This window comes from Juglans microcarpa x Juglans regia, chromosome 1S (assembly GCF_004785595.1).
Source record: "Juglans microcarpa x Juglans regia isolate MS1-56 chromosome 1S, Jm3101_v1.0, whole genome shotgun sequence".
Classification (NCBI taxonomy): Eukaryota; Viridiplantae; Streptophyta; class Magnoliopsida; order Fagales; family Juglandaceae; genus Juglans; species Juglans microcarpa x Juglans regia.
In genome coordinates, this window is record NC_054595.1 from 27,903,346 (window position 1) to 27,918,177 (window position 14,832).

A 14,832-nucleotide genomic window follows, 5' to 3' on the forward strand; every position below is an offset into this window, starting at 1 on the left:
TTAATACTAGAAGGGGATTCATTGGTGGTTATGGATGCTATTCGAGCAAGAGGTGATCCTTTTTTAAATCAGAATTATTTTGCTGTACAAATTCAGCTTATCTTTCATAGGTTCATGGCTTATGAAGTGACTCATGTTGGACGACAGGAAAATGAAGCAGCACATTTGTTGGCACAACATGTCCGACTCATCGACGACACTGTGCAATGGCATCAATGTCCAGATTTTCTCCTTTCTCTAGTCTTGTTAAATGTTGAGTCGTTGAGATGTAATGTATTGCTTGTATATATGTATACATTTTTATTGTGAATGGAGCACTTGATATTATCAATAAATAAAAAAATAAATAAAATCTATAAGGGTGTTAAGTCATCATTACATGAAAAATGACATTTTACCACTAGTTATTTCTAGCAAAATGATTATTTTTAGTTAAAATGAATATGTTTTCGTCGTAAAATAATAGTCACAAATATCCATTTTTCTTGTAGTGTGTGCCCGTAAATCTCCTCCTCTAGGTGGTTCTCACAAATTCAATCTTTAAAATAGAATCGTTGTAAATAAGGTGGTTTAGGAATTGCTATTGTGGTTCGTTAAATATTGATTATGCTTTTAAAGGTACGTAATCTCGGTCACACCAGTTATGGGGACATCACACACTCTTTTGATGATTCTCTTATAGTTATTTCCTCTTAATTTTTGAACTCGTGTACTAATATTTTTGCAAAATTATTAGCTTGAAGATGGATCTCACTTTATGCTATAAGTTTAGAGTTTTCGATCTATGGTGGAAGTTGACTCCCTTCTACTAGTTAATGGATTCAATAATGATTATCAACCCCCTTGACATTCATGTCTGGAGAGAAGATAACGCCTCCCTGATAGTCTTACTTGTCATGGAGCATTGGGTAAGAGGGTTGGTGTCTCTTCCCCTATAGAATTACCTCTTTTTGTTGTGAATCGTGCCGTTATCTCTAGTTTTCGGTATCAAGATTTTGCACTATTCTATGCTTTTGTCCATATTGTATATTTATAATCACGACTAACACATGTTCGGTAGTGCGCTTTCGCTTTCTCATCGTCTTTCATAACAATTTCCCACAAGAGACGTCGCCATGGCGCAGGCGTACATCCTCTAATTGTCAATCAAGATAGAATACTCATCTTCCCAGAAATACATGCATGCATGTTTGTCGAAAGATGGTAGTGGTCCTTGGAATCATTCTAAAGATACAATTGCCTTCAAGAAAAAGGAGTGGGAAAATATCATCAGGGCGAGCTTGTTCAGGCCATGGAAGACCTTGTGCTAAGGCAAGAGCACTATCTACTCTGCCGCTGAAATATAAGACTCCCGCACGTAGAGGTGCACTTGCAGCAGAACCAAAAGTAGTTGGTCTCTATTGCATTCCTCTGTTCAACTGAACTTGTAAGTACAAACAAAGATTATTATATATTAAATTAAAGAAAAAAACCCCTAGCAATGAGAGACAGTTTGGCAGTACATATATAGCAGGTACATTGATCCTGGTAAAAACAAACTATACTATAAAAAAAAAAAAAAAAAAAAAAAAAAAAAAAAAAAAAAAACCAAATGAGAGAAACAAATTTTAGTGTAACGAACCGGAACAGATCTTAATTAACATATAGGAAGAGGAGCGCCGTTCCACTCCTTGAGACAATCCAGCATCGGGTCAATCAACTTCCCAGCACACATTGCCGAGAACACCTTGTCAAATTCTTCACCTGGCGATCGAATCTTCTCGCCTGTTAGCAAATCCGTTCCCAGTTCTTCTCTCACAAACTTGTATAATGGGTAGGACCTGCAGCCCTTGATCTGGTTCGGAATTGCCGCTTTTCCATTCTCGACTTCGGCCCTGGCACTCTCTATTTCTTTGGGCAATAGCAGCTTGAGCTCCTCCTCGAAGGCACCAATCTTTTGGAAAATGGAAGTGCTCAAGTTCCTCTCTTTCTCACCGTTGTTCAACGCGTGCTCGACGAGGACTTGCCTTAGTTTCTGCATTAATGGATAGGTTGCGCTGCAGGCGTCGTCTGCGTAAGCGAAAACGTACTCTCGGTCGACAACTTTGAGCAGGTCTTTTTCACAGAACCTGGACGGGTGAAGTTCACCATTGGAGCCCATGGTTAGGACTCTCTTGGCCACTTGACTGACTGTGTTCTTGACAGTGTTCTTCAAGTTCTCCTCCAAATGCCTCAGATCAATGGCTTGGCATAATGCAACTAAGAAATTGGTTGACATGAGCTTCAATATGTCCACGGCCTCAGCTGTTTTTCTCGAGGAAATCAACCCCAGGGAGTTAACATCTTGATTATGTTGCTCGGCACTTTGGACATGGTTGGTGACGGGATTGGCCAAGAATTGAAGTTCTGAGCAGTAAGACGCCATAGTAATTTCTGCGCCTTTGAATCCATAATCCAAGCTTGGATTCCTACTTGCGGTGAGATTCGAAGGCAACCCATTGTTGTAAAAATCATTGACAAGCTCAGAAAACTGAGCAAACATTAGCTTCCCGATTGCGGCAATGGCTAGGCGGGTGTTATCCATCGAAACACCAATTGGGGTCCCCTGGAAATTCCCACCGTGCAGGGCCTTATTCCTCGAAACATCAATCAGAGGGTTATCGTTCACAGAGTTTATCTCCCTCTCAATCATTTTGGTCGCTGTTCTGATCACTTCAATTTGTGGTCCTAGCCATTGGGGAGAGGTTCGGAGGGCGTATCGGTCTTGTTTGGGCTTCTGAAGGGGATCGATCTCATGCAACTTTTGAGCTGCTTTAACATAAGCACTTCCATCTAAAATGTGTTCCATGATAGCTGCTGCCTCAATCTGGCCAGGGTGGTGCTTCAATTTATGTGTCAAGTGGTCTGTAAATTCAGGCTTTCCTTGCATGACTTCGGCAAAAATTGCCGACAAGATTTCCGAGAGAATTGCTTGGATGTTGGCTTCAAAAAGTACCATGGAAGCTAGGCCGGACCCGACTGCAGTGCCATTCACTAGTGCTAGACCTTCTTTGGGTTGTAACTCAAAAAACCCACCATTGATCCCAGCTACTTGGAAGGCCTTGGTGGCGTCCAGGGATTCTCCATTGGGTCCCACGGCCTTGGAATTGGGCCTGCCAATCAAAAGTCCGGCGATGTAAGATAGAGGAACCAGGTCGCCCGATGCAGAGATTGTTCCCCGGAGTGGTAAGCATGGTGTAATATTGTGGTTCAGTAACTTGGTGATGGCTTCCATTATCTCAAATCTGATGCCCGAGTAACCTTGGAGGAGGGTGTTTATCCTGACCAGCATCGCCGCCCTGGTCGCCGAGTGTGGTAACGTGTGGCAAGATTCTGTGTCATTGCCAAAGATTCCAGCATTCAAAAATCTGGTGCAAGGAAGTTCCATGAAAAATGTCAGCTAAGATTACACAAAGGCACATGAACATACTTGATTCCATGGATGCTAATAACAGATGAATCTTAAAAACTAATGCAAAAATTTAAACAGAAAAACAAATCGGGTGACAAAGTTTACATTTTTACTAAAAAAACTTCTACCAAAAATATCACAATCCAAGTGGACAGTGCCACGTCACAAATACGACAAACTGGATCGACGATCATTTGTTTGTAAGAAAAGTCTATCATGTTTCCATTTTTATATTTATACTCTCCGTACTATTCCCATTATCTGTGGTCAACAAAATCACAATTATATGTCCATTTTTATCTTTACTTAAAAAGCTAAATTCTTGTGGATGTTGGCACTTTGCCCACTACTACCTACCATACTCTTGCTGGCCAGCGATTAAGGTCTAATTTGAGTGTCAAAGTATTTTTAAGTATATTTTGAGAATATTTTTTTATTTTTTATTTATTATTATTCATTACTATTTAATATTCTATCATTATTATTTTACTACTATTAATAAAATACTTCAAAATATCTCAATACTCAAACGGAACCTAAATTTAAAAGTTAACAGTATCAATATCACTGTTAAGCCACTCCACCTCTAAAGGTTCTCTTTATCTAATTTTACTCATTTAAATTAAAAGTTTGACCAAAGAGGACAGATCAAAAGAAAAGCCGGCAACATGGACAAAAAAACAAACTGTGACAACAATATAAGACTTGTTTCGTGCACGAGTTGAACATGTCAACTCTCGGACGAAGTAGTTCATGTACTTGGAAATTCCGAAATTCTCCTCCTCGTCGTATAAAGAGCTCCAATCATTTCCTAATATAGTCCAAACCTTGTAACTTACGCCAACTCAAAATATCCAATCAAATCTGGGAAATTTTAAAAAATTGTATCTATTTTTACTGGCAATTTTCCTGCAAGATTTTAAGTTTTTTTTTTTTTTTTAATTCGAAGTTATATGCATGCTCTGTTTGTTGCGATACGTTAAAATGTAATTTTTTTTTTTATAAAGAAGATCAAATATATTTTTATTAAATTTATTTATAGACTTATCACTTTTCTACTAAGATATTTGAGATTTGCACCGTGAAAATACTAATTTTATTTTTTTTAAAAAATAACAGAGAGAAAAAAAAATCAAAGACTTTATATCTAGCTTTACTTCAATAATTATAATGGCGGGCTATCCTTCTCAAAGTGGTACCCACAGTCCATTGGGGGTACTTGGTCCATTCCAAAATGTTATTCAAGAGTGCTGATATTTTTTTTTTAAGAATAAATATATTTAACATCCTTAAATAATTGAGAATTGTATACTTTGATCTGAAAATTATTAAATTAATATATTCTACCCTCAAATTATCAAAACTTGAGATTTTACCTTTTACATTAAGATCTCACGTGGTCATAATTAAAGTACTATAAATAAATTAAAAAAAACATAAATTTTGTAATAGTTTGGATTCAAAATGTAGAAAACTCTAATAATTTGAAAATGCAAAGTTAAACTCTATTTTTCTTTTTACTGTCCTATATATATATATATATATATATTATATATTATATATATATATATATATACAGATATATATTTATGCGATATATATGTACCTACCCATCCTGAAATGGCAACAAATAAGCTTGGTGCCAAAGGGAAAGAAAAAAGGGTGATTAGTGCTGTCCTTTATGTTCCTTACCATATCCATATTTTTGGGCAAACGATTAATGAATTAATAATTCTGAAAAAAGAAAAAAAGGGTAAAGGTAGAATCGCGAACATTGTTCATGAGTAGTGTGGCCGTTATTCTAGCGTTTTAATTCAAGGAAAAACGTCGAACATGTGGCCCTCCATCCATTTATACGTATCTACGTACCACCTGGTTTATGCAAATTTCGGAGGGGCTTGATTATCGAGATCATATTAGAAATGAAAAATCTTCCAATTTCGCATACTAAATCGCACATCAATATTAAATATAAGATATTTTTAATTAGAAAACTAACTAATTAATTACAAGTAGATGCAGCACGTAATTAATCAGACAGTTAAGATATAATTTATAATCAATTAATTATTACCTGATAAGCTCCTTCTGAAGGGCACCACCCTGCTTGGTTCTCCTGTGAGAGGTTGCTCCAAAACCGGTGGTGACACCATAGCTGTCCGTGCCCTTGTTCATGCTGTCCATGACCCAGTCACTGCTGGCCTTGACCCCGGCTCGAGCTGCCTCCGACAGCTCCACCTTCACCCCAGTATCCTGGGTTGCAATAGCTGCAACCTGTGATATGGTCAGGGTCTTGCCCCCGAGCTGGACCACCGGCTTCCGGTACTCCTCCACCATGCGTTTCACCTCATCCAGATGACTACCCTTGAGTGACTCCGCAGCCGCGCCCCAGTTCAAAGGGTCAGTGTTTACGCAGAAGTTCACTGCAGTAGTACTACCGTTAACGTTGCCGTTGCCGTTGGCATTGCATGCTGCCATAGTTTCTTTCTTGGAGTGGGTTGTTTGGAGGGGAAAAATGCAAAGGAAAACTTGGAGCTCGCTCTTGAAATTAAGATCTAATAATATTGGTGCATGAGGAGACAAAAAATGGTGGTAGGAAATTTTCAAGCCGTAGGAAAGTGAAAATATTCCTGAGTTGGTTCACCAAAATTCGGGTTGTTTATATAGACGGGGGGGGCCTTGAGTGTTGTCACGTTTGGGTGGGTAGGCCGAAGGGTTAGTTGAAGATTGCACGTGGCCGTCGGATCATCGCGAAATTGGACGGGATAAAATGACGACACGTGGTGTAGTTATGTTCCAATGAGATGAAGAAGACCGAGGGGTTGGGTTTTACTCGTCAGGGATCAGAAGAATTGGGGATGAAAATGGAGGAAGGCGAGGCGTGGTTGGTGAGGAGAAATGACTCGTGAAAACCCGTGCGAGACCATATTGTGTCGTCTTTCAATTTCTCATTCTTCCTACCCTCTTATATATGTACGTACGGTAGCGATAACTTAAAAACATAAACATAAGACTAAGGAATTAGTTGATGGCCACCACATTAATTGACATCTTAATTAATTTGATTTTATTTTTCACTTTTTATTTTATTTTTTGGTTTTTATCGTAACATTGTAAGATTGTAATGGAATTCTTGTTTGACTCTTCTCATTTGGTTTCTTAGGTCCTGTTTGATTGTTAAACATATCTGATTTTAACTCAGTTCAGTCTAATTTTAAGTTAAGTTTAATATCTAATTACTAAACTTTCAAATTATTAAACTCATCTTAACTCAAAATCTATTTACACGTGAGACTCACAACCTTTTTCAATTTAATATTTTTTTACACGTGAGACTCACAACCTCTTTTTTTAACTTCTCATGAATATATCTAAATTCATTTTAACATCTAAACATACAAACTCATCTTAGGTAGATCCTATAAAACTCACTCTATCATCTCAACTAACTATTATTCATAAAGAATTCAACTCAGCTCAAAATCCAGACGCAGCTTAAATGCATCCTCACTTGATTGATCTTGTCCACTTAATTACATGTTTGATTTTTGTCCTCATTAATATCCATTCGTTAAGATGAGCAAAAATAAATCGTAATCATTTTGCGTAATCATTTTGGTGTAGTTTTGCCTTTGGTATTAGTTTGTTAGAAAATGACCTTTTTCTCTGTCTCTTTTTGAAAAATCAGCGGGCAAATATGCATGCAGTTGTATATTTTCACACGCTACGTCCAAATTTTGGCACCGAGCTTCAATTTGCTAGAAGTTGAACGTGTCTTGGTAAAAGTGCTTGCTTACCACAAAATATTACTTTCTTTCTATCATTCTATGTTGAGAACAGGTTCCCAGATGATTCTTTGGGCATTCGTGTATACGTGATCAAATTTATTAGATTCTTAATGCCTACCTGGCGAATGTCTTCGATCCATATGGATAGCTCATGCATGCGCAGCATGCTTGAGTTCCTGCTAATCTGTTGTATAAGGTTTAAATGGGTATTGGCAGCTAGAGAAGATAAAATATAGAAAAAATATATATATATATATTTACAGTCATAGAGTGTATAAATATCGCGTATTCATTTAAAAAAAAAAATAAATATGATATTCACATTAAAAAATAAAATTTTAATAGTGCATACCATTCTTTTTTAAAAAGATTGTGCGGCACTTGCACAACTTGTAACTGTATCAAACATTACTTAGAATATAATTTATGTGTGGATCTATAGATCATCGACACTAAAAAAATACTTAATTAATTGTGACTAGTTATTTATAACAAAAATGATTATTTTATACCAAAATGAGTATATATTATCATCACAAATAATCATTCTCGTCTTAAATAATATGTCATAAATACTCATTTTTTACTTTTTATATCGCGATTAAAACACAAAAATAAAAGTATATTCCATGAAAAGTTGCCTAAAGAGCCATTTATTTAATATCTTTGACTTATTTTCCTAAAAATTAAATGAATATTATTTATTCAAGAAGAATTCAATCAGAACATTAATAAGGCCTAGTTTGGATAGCAAAATATCATCTCATTTAACTAGTTTGGATGGTAAAATTAAATGAATATTTTTACTCATCTCATCTCGATATCCAAATACCACAAATTCAAACACTTTTCAGTTTTAAATTTTTAAATTTTTTATTTAATCATTATCTAATTATTATAACTTTATCAAAATTCTAAATAAAATACAAAAAAAAAACTCAACTTTTTCAAATACCAAAATAAAAATTATATTACAAAATTATATTCTAATAATATTTTAATTTTATAATATTTTTATTCAATTTTTCTTTTTCCTTTTCCAAAATTCCATATATAAAACATATTAACTTAAACTATTTTACTATTATTTACAAATCATCTTATTTTATTTCATTTTACTATCCAAACTAGCTACGCCGCCGAAAGCTCCAAGCAGCATTGTTATAATTATCATGGACCAAAACATAACTAATTCATGATACCTTTTATTTATTGGGTAATTAAAGTCTAAACATAAAAATCGATCATGATCATGCATATTAGCTAGCTAGGTGGAGACGAATTAAGAGAAACCCTGAGTGCCATGATCTGTATGGCATCCCTGATTAATTATCTTCATGAACTAGGGGCACCCTCTAATTAATATAGTTTGTCCCTAGGACCATGCATGCATGGTAATTATAAGGAGAGGGCGATCGAGGAGATCCAATATCATCTCGATGTCGAGCAAGTTACTAATAGATCTTTACAATTTATATAATCATCATGTTACAAATTGAAATGGTCATTAATTTAATACGTGAAAATGAATGTTTTATATTATTCTCGATTTCTTAGTGTTGAAAATCATGCCAACAAATGTGCAGTTGATCAAATGACCGGTGGACGATGCACGCCGGTGGTCCAATAAAGTATATTACTATATATATATAGGTGTACGTCCTTGACTTGATAAAGTAAGAAATGACCTGTAAATAGTAAAGACACAGGATTTTAATGTGAATTATACCGTGGTCTTAAACGATCTAACAATTTTTTAATAATATTTGATATAATTATATTTTAAATAGATAGTATTAGATAAAGGTTGAAAGTTGAATAAAATATTATTTTTTAATATTATTATTATTTTAAGATTTAAAAAAATTAAATTATTTATTATATTTTATATAAAAATTTAAAAATATTATAATAATAAGATGATACTTCATCCTCAACTCCATTTTTCCTGATCAGTCGTGGTCCTGTCCACTTTCTCTTCAGTTTTCCAAGCTTTATATATATATATATATATATATATATATATATATTATTAATTCTATGATTGATTGTCCCCTCTTGAGCATTGTATCTGTCTTGTATCATAAATATTTTTTTGCTAGGCTTTAATCGCTGTGGGGGCCAAAGGTTAGGTTTTGCTACCAACCCCATCAAAATGATCCATATTTAAAATGGTAACTTGGCAGCAATCTAACAAAATTACATTTTACCAGCACTCAAAGTTGATTATTTTTTCCTGAACGTACACCATTCAAATTGATTAGGAGCTGCAAAAACTACATATATATATATATATATATATATATTCATCATGCCATCATCAGTGTACGCGACATGAAAGATCGATGGGTCGACCAAGACAAATAATTAATGCATTCAGGAGAAAAAAAACAAAAAAAAAAAAAAAAACTAAGTATTAGAAAACTTAGGGGTTGTTTCTTGTTAAGCTTAATTATTAGATAAAGTCATGCATGCATGCCCACCACCAACCCCCGTCCACCTCCACGTCTACGCGGTCTCTTTGGGGTAGGTGAATCCAATGATAAATTCACGAAATCCGAGTTCCTTCAACTTTTCGTCTTAGTCAAATATAAAGGCTCCGATAATTTGGATAATGTAAACCCTTTTTTCGTGTGTATGCTGGATAAAGTTTATATTTTTTTAAGGATTGAAGATAGAAAGACTGATCAAGCACCGGAGCCAAATCCTGTAAATTAAGCTGTAAAGCTGTCATTAGCTTAAACGTTTATATTGTTAATTTGATGCCGATCGAAGTCTTTTTCATGCCAGGGGATGACTAGCTTTTTAGTCCCTATCTCTAACTGTGCAGGTCTGCAATTAATATTGAAGAATTCTGATCTAATTTAACCGATCAAATTAATTAATTAATTAATTACGTGAGTATATATATATATATATATATATATATATATATATATATATATATTTGATTAGGTTTTGAACTATAATGATTCCAGAATTAAATTGCACATTTTGCATGATCTACTATACATTAATTTTTCTGAAAAATGCTATTTAGCCCCTTACGCTGGAGTATTTAATTTTTTTTAATGGTTAAGAAAATATTGACTATTAGTAAAGTTGTATATTTTTTTTACTGATTAATAATATTAAAAAAAATTTATAAAAAAAAAAATTACAATATCAGTATGCTGACTGCCCGCTAGCACATGCCCTTTTTTTTTTATGGCTGTGTTTGCTTTGAAAGCGTGCATTAAGCTACCCCAATCATTGCAAGATGGTGTGAGTCTTCCCCCGGCCCCAATAAATATATATATATATATATATATATATTACACACATATATATAATAATGTTATATACCATACTCTCATCCTAATTTGATAATATTAAATAGTATGTGACACATTAATAACCGTTAAATGATAAAAAAAAATATACAATAAATGATCATTTAATGGTGATAAATATATCACTTCATATTTAGTGAGATAAAAGTGAGATGATAGTGTGGTGTATAGAATTTTTCATATATATAGGCTTTTTATTATCTAATAATGATTAATATGACACATCTTATTTAATGAGATGAAAGTGAGATGATAGTGTGTTGTATAGCATTACTATATATATGTATATGTTATGGGAGTGAGGGTGTTGAACATATATATTAAGCTGCCACCAACCAAGTGTTTAAGAGGTCGAGGATCTTTGCAAGTGGGGCATGAAGAGACGGCCAACACTGTATTGTCCAATATGGATGGCCACTGAAAGCAATCCACGATTTCATTGTGCTTGTGTTTTCTTTCTGTGTTTGGTGTTGAATTCTTTTCACCTACCAGGCCAGGCCATCAAGAAAAATTCAATTTATAAATATAAATGAGCGTATTTAATCCTGCAAATGTTCTTTTAAAAAAAAAATTACGTGTATTGTCCTTAAAGTCAGAGCATATGACCAAAATAAAAGAAGGGGAAATTATTTAATTAAGAATTCAAAACTCAGTTACAAACGATGAAAGATTAGTATATATAACCATTAATTCCAGCCGTGGCAGGCAACTCCAAGAGATTATCTCGAAGTTGAGCAGAAAAAACAATGAAAAATACGAAATTGAGTAGAAAAAGTCAATAATAATGTCATCCACAGAAACGAAAGAGGTAGATCATCTCGAAGTGATGAAATTAGGTATATCGATCTACCAATTATATACACGGTAGAGTACATATATGCAGAAGAGGAGAGAGTTTGGAGTTGACCAAAGTCTTGGTGGCATTGACTTGATGGTCAAAATTAGCATATGAAGAGGGCGGGATGGACTGGTAGAAGTGATTGGAAAAGCATGCATGCAGGGGAGGTCTGGTTGCAATTAATGCATGCGTGAGAGAGATGTAGATAGCCAACCACCTCCGGTGACAAAATATGCGCGCGCCTTCACCATCCACCACGAGGCATGACACCCGTTTATAAATATAAATGAACCTAGCTACTACGTTTCCCCTCACGTACTCACTAGGCAGTCCTCCACGTCCAAGCCAGCAACCTCATCCACCCATTACTAAAACTACCACTGCATGCATGCTTTGAATAGCAGAGCAAGCAAGGCAAGCTAAGCACTTAATGAAACTACATTAATTCCTACGCCTACGCCTAAATCATGTTGTCCATCTATAATTAAGGTCAATTTCTCCTCTCTCTCTCTCTCTCTCTCTCTCTCTATATATATATATATTTATATATTATATGTTCAATTTGATCATTATTTGTTTTAAATATTTCTTGATTAACTCTCCGATATATTTATATATATGTCGGTAAAGTTAATTAGGTGCGTACGTATTTAAAAACTCTTTAAAGACTAAGCGATTATTGAAATAGATTTAAGAAACAGGAAGTGGGAAATTTGTTAGCCTACTAAGCGATTATTGAAATAGATTTAAGAAACAGGAAGTGGGAAATTTGTTAGCCTTTGTATATAATGATTGGAAAGGGAAAGGCTAGCTAGCACGATCGAGCTGCGTGCATATATACCGCATAATGGCGTGGTATATATGCACTAAATTGGCATCGGCATACATCTGGGGTGGTTTTGCTGGCAGTAGTACCATCACCTTGGTGTGTGGAAATTGGGATCTCACCAAATTTTTAGGGTGTGACGCTTCAAGGAGATGCAGACGTGCTGGGTCGTGGCCCCGATGGCACTTATTGTGGCGCACGGCCACACAATTCTCACCCTTCCCTTAAGCAGCGGCATGAAAACCGTATTAAGAAATATTTTACATAACTCGCCGTTATGCCTTAAAAAGTTATTTTATTCTTAAATCGGTTTCTAAAGTATATTTAATAAAGTACTTACGTGATATAATTTAATTTAAATAATAAATTTTTAAATCTGAATATTACAAATCAAATCTTACATTTTAAGTAATGTAAATGGTGTGCTCTACACCCTACTTGAGAATATAATTTTTTATATGTTAAATTGTACATTTTTTTAATGATAAATTAAGTAGATTGAGTAGTGTATCATATCAAATGACATCAATTTATAAGATAATGTTATATAGTTCATTTAATTATTTTGGTTGATTGATTATCAACTACAAACTAGGGCCTAATCTCAAATCCAAGACTTGGTACAGAACAAATGCACCCACTGTAAGGCAAATTTGTTCCCTGGCATGCTAGCAAAAGACTTTGTCGAGATAATTCCTTCTTCTTCTTCTTTTTCCCTTTTTTTGGGTAAGATCATCAATTTTACTAAGAAAATTTCAAGTGCAATATCAAGGGAATTTACCCCCTAAAAAGCTATACAAATGTATACAAAAAGTCTTGGCATGAACTGTTATCATTAGCTAATTCCTTTTCATCCTATCTTCCTACCCCTTCTGTCTATAGCTCCTTTGACACCATTTACCCAGCTAAAGGCTTCAGATTTGTTCATACTAGCTAGATGTGATAGGATTAATTACTTATAGGAACTTTTCATACCGTTTAATTCTATCACATCTTATCTCAATATCTAAAAATCATTTAAATATAAATATGTTTTAATTTCAAATTTTCAACTTTTTTATGTAATCTTTATCTAATCATTACAACTTTTTCAAATTTTGAACCAAAACATAAAAAATAATTCAACTTTTTCAAATCTCAAAACAAAAGTTCTATTAAAATATTATATTCTAACCATTTTTTAATCTTATAATTTTTTTATTTAAAAATTTCTCTCCTTTTCCAAAATCCCATAAAAATCTTTAACTCAAATAATTTTGCTAATATTCACAAATTATCTCACAATAAATTTCTCATTTTATCTCATTTATATAACTAAACGAGGCCTTATCTTTTACTAAGTAGTTAAATAATTAATTATCTCGCAGAATTATATTAATTGGAGGACATTCTTCTTTTTTTTCAAGCGGGAAAATGCAGTTTACTATTTAATTAATTCATAACAACTTAACAAAATATTAATTACAGCGATTCTCTATCTTTAATACAAGCCACAAACGAAACCAACAAAAATAGGTACGTACGTAAGTAAACAATTGTGAATTATAAATCTTAGAATTAGGATAACCACTATCTGCATGTGCTAGCGTGGGCACGAGATGCATTTTCTTTACCCATACGTGAAGTATATATGGACGAATTTAAATTACTCTTTTCACTGATATAAGTTATATATATATATTATATATATATATAGATAAATGATAATTACAGTTATGAATATGCAAGCACCGCACAATCATTTTAAAAAAATGAATAAATATAGAGACCACATGAAAAGAAAATTAATTTTTTAATAATAGATCTCACTATTTTTCAAAACAACTGCACGACAACTATACATTTTGTAGCATTACTCTTAACTTATATATTAATAAAAATCCTCGTACTCACTTAAATAATAGGAGGGGCAGGATTGGGATTTAATTAAGAACTGTAATTGCTGATCTAGAAATAAGAATTGAATGCAAAATCTGGCCCATTTATTCCCAACGACCCAATGTCCAAGCACGCGCAAATAATAAGTTGAACGAGGTCCATACCTTTGCCCTGCCTTGTAGGACAGGACTAGACCTTGCCCAGTCTGTCATGTGGCTTATTTACACCCATTCTGCATCTACATAGTTTAGGTCTTTTTTTTTTTCTTTATATATATATATATATATATATCTATGTGAACCTGCTCATGGTATGTGTCATGCAATCAACATGCAATGGGGGTTTCTAACACAATGGAGATATATATATATATATATATATATAGACACACACACACAAGCATATTGTACACATGCAGCATAGCATGATGTATATTTACAGATCATGACTTGCATATATCTTGCGTGAATCCAAAAAATAATAGTGTTTTTTTCGACTTTTTCTGACGATTTTATCCCTCATGATTTGTCTTATTTGTCCCTGCTTTTGTCGTTCGATTTGCTTTTTCGCGGTTGTGTTTTTTTATTTTGATTTACTATTTCTCTTCCGATTCTGTCCCTTATGCAGTGCCGCCTCTTTCACCGATTTCTCTTTCTCCTGCCGAAATAATTGCATCTTTTGGGTGAATAGATTATAGATCTACAAAGTCTCTCTCAGTCCACCATTTTTAGCATCTATGA

The 14,832-nt window shown here is 34.0% G+C and overlaps 1 protein-coding gene across 1 annotated transcript; it reads right to left on the reverse strand.

Moving 5' to 3' along the window:
- Window positions 1–1,377: 1,377 nt before the first annotated feature.
- LOC121245957 (phenylalanine ammonia-lyase G4) lies at window positions 1,378–6,068 on the reverse strand. Its single transcript, XM_041143892.1, has 2 exons — window positions 5,505–6,068; window positions 1,378–3,386 (listed from the first exon to the last, which is right to left on the reverse strand). The coding sequence occupies exons 1-2, from the start codon at window positions 5,906–5,908 to the stop codon at window positions 1,637–1,639; spliced, it is 2,154 nt and encodes a 717-aa protein (XP_040999826.1). The 5' UTR covers window positions 5,909–6,068; the 3' UTR covers window positions 1,378–1,636.
- Between the last annotated feature and the right edge of the window lie 8,764 nt (window positions 6,069–14,832).

Excerpts from the sequence above, each read along its gene's own strand:
- LOC121245957 (XM_041143892.1), bottom strand. The coding sequence starts at position 5,908 with ATGGCAGCATGCAATGCCAACGGCAACGGCAACGTTAACGGTAGTACT. Across the intron at positions 3,387-5,504 it reads CTTCAGAAGGAGCTTATCAG|ATTTTTGAATGCTGGAATCT; the intron begins GTAATAATTAAT and ends TCCTTGCACCAG.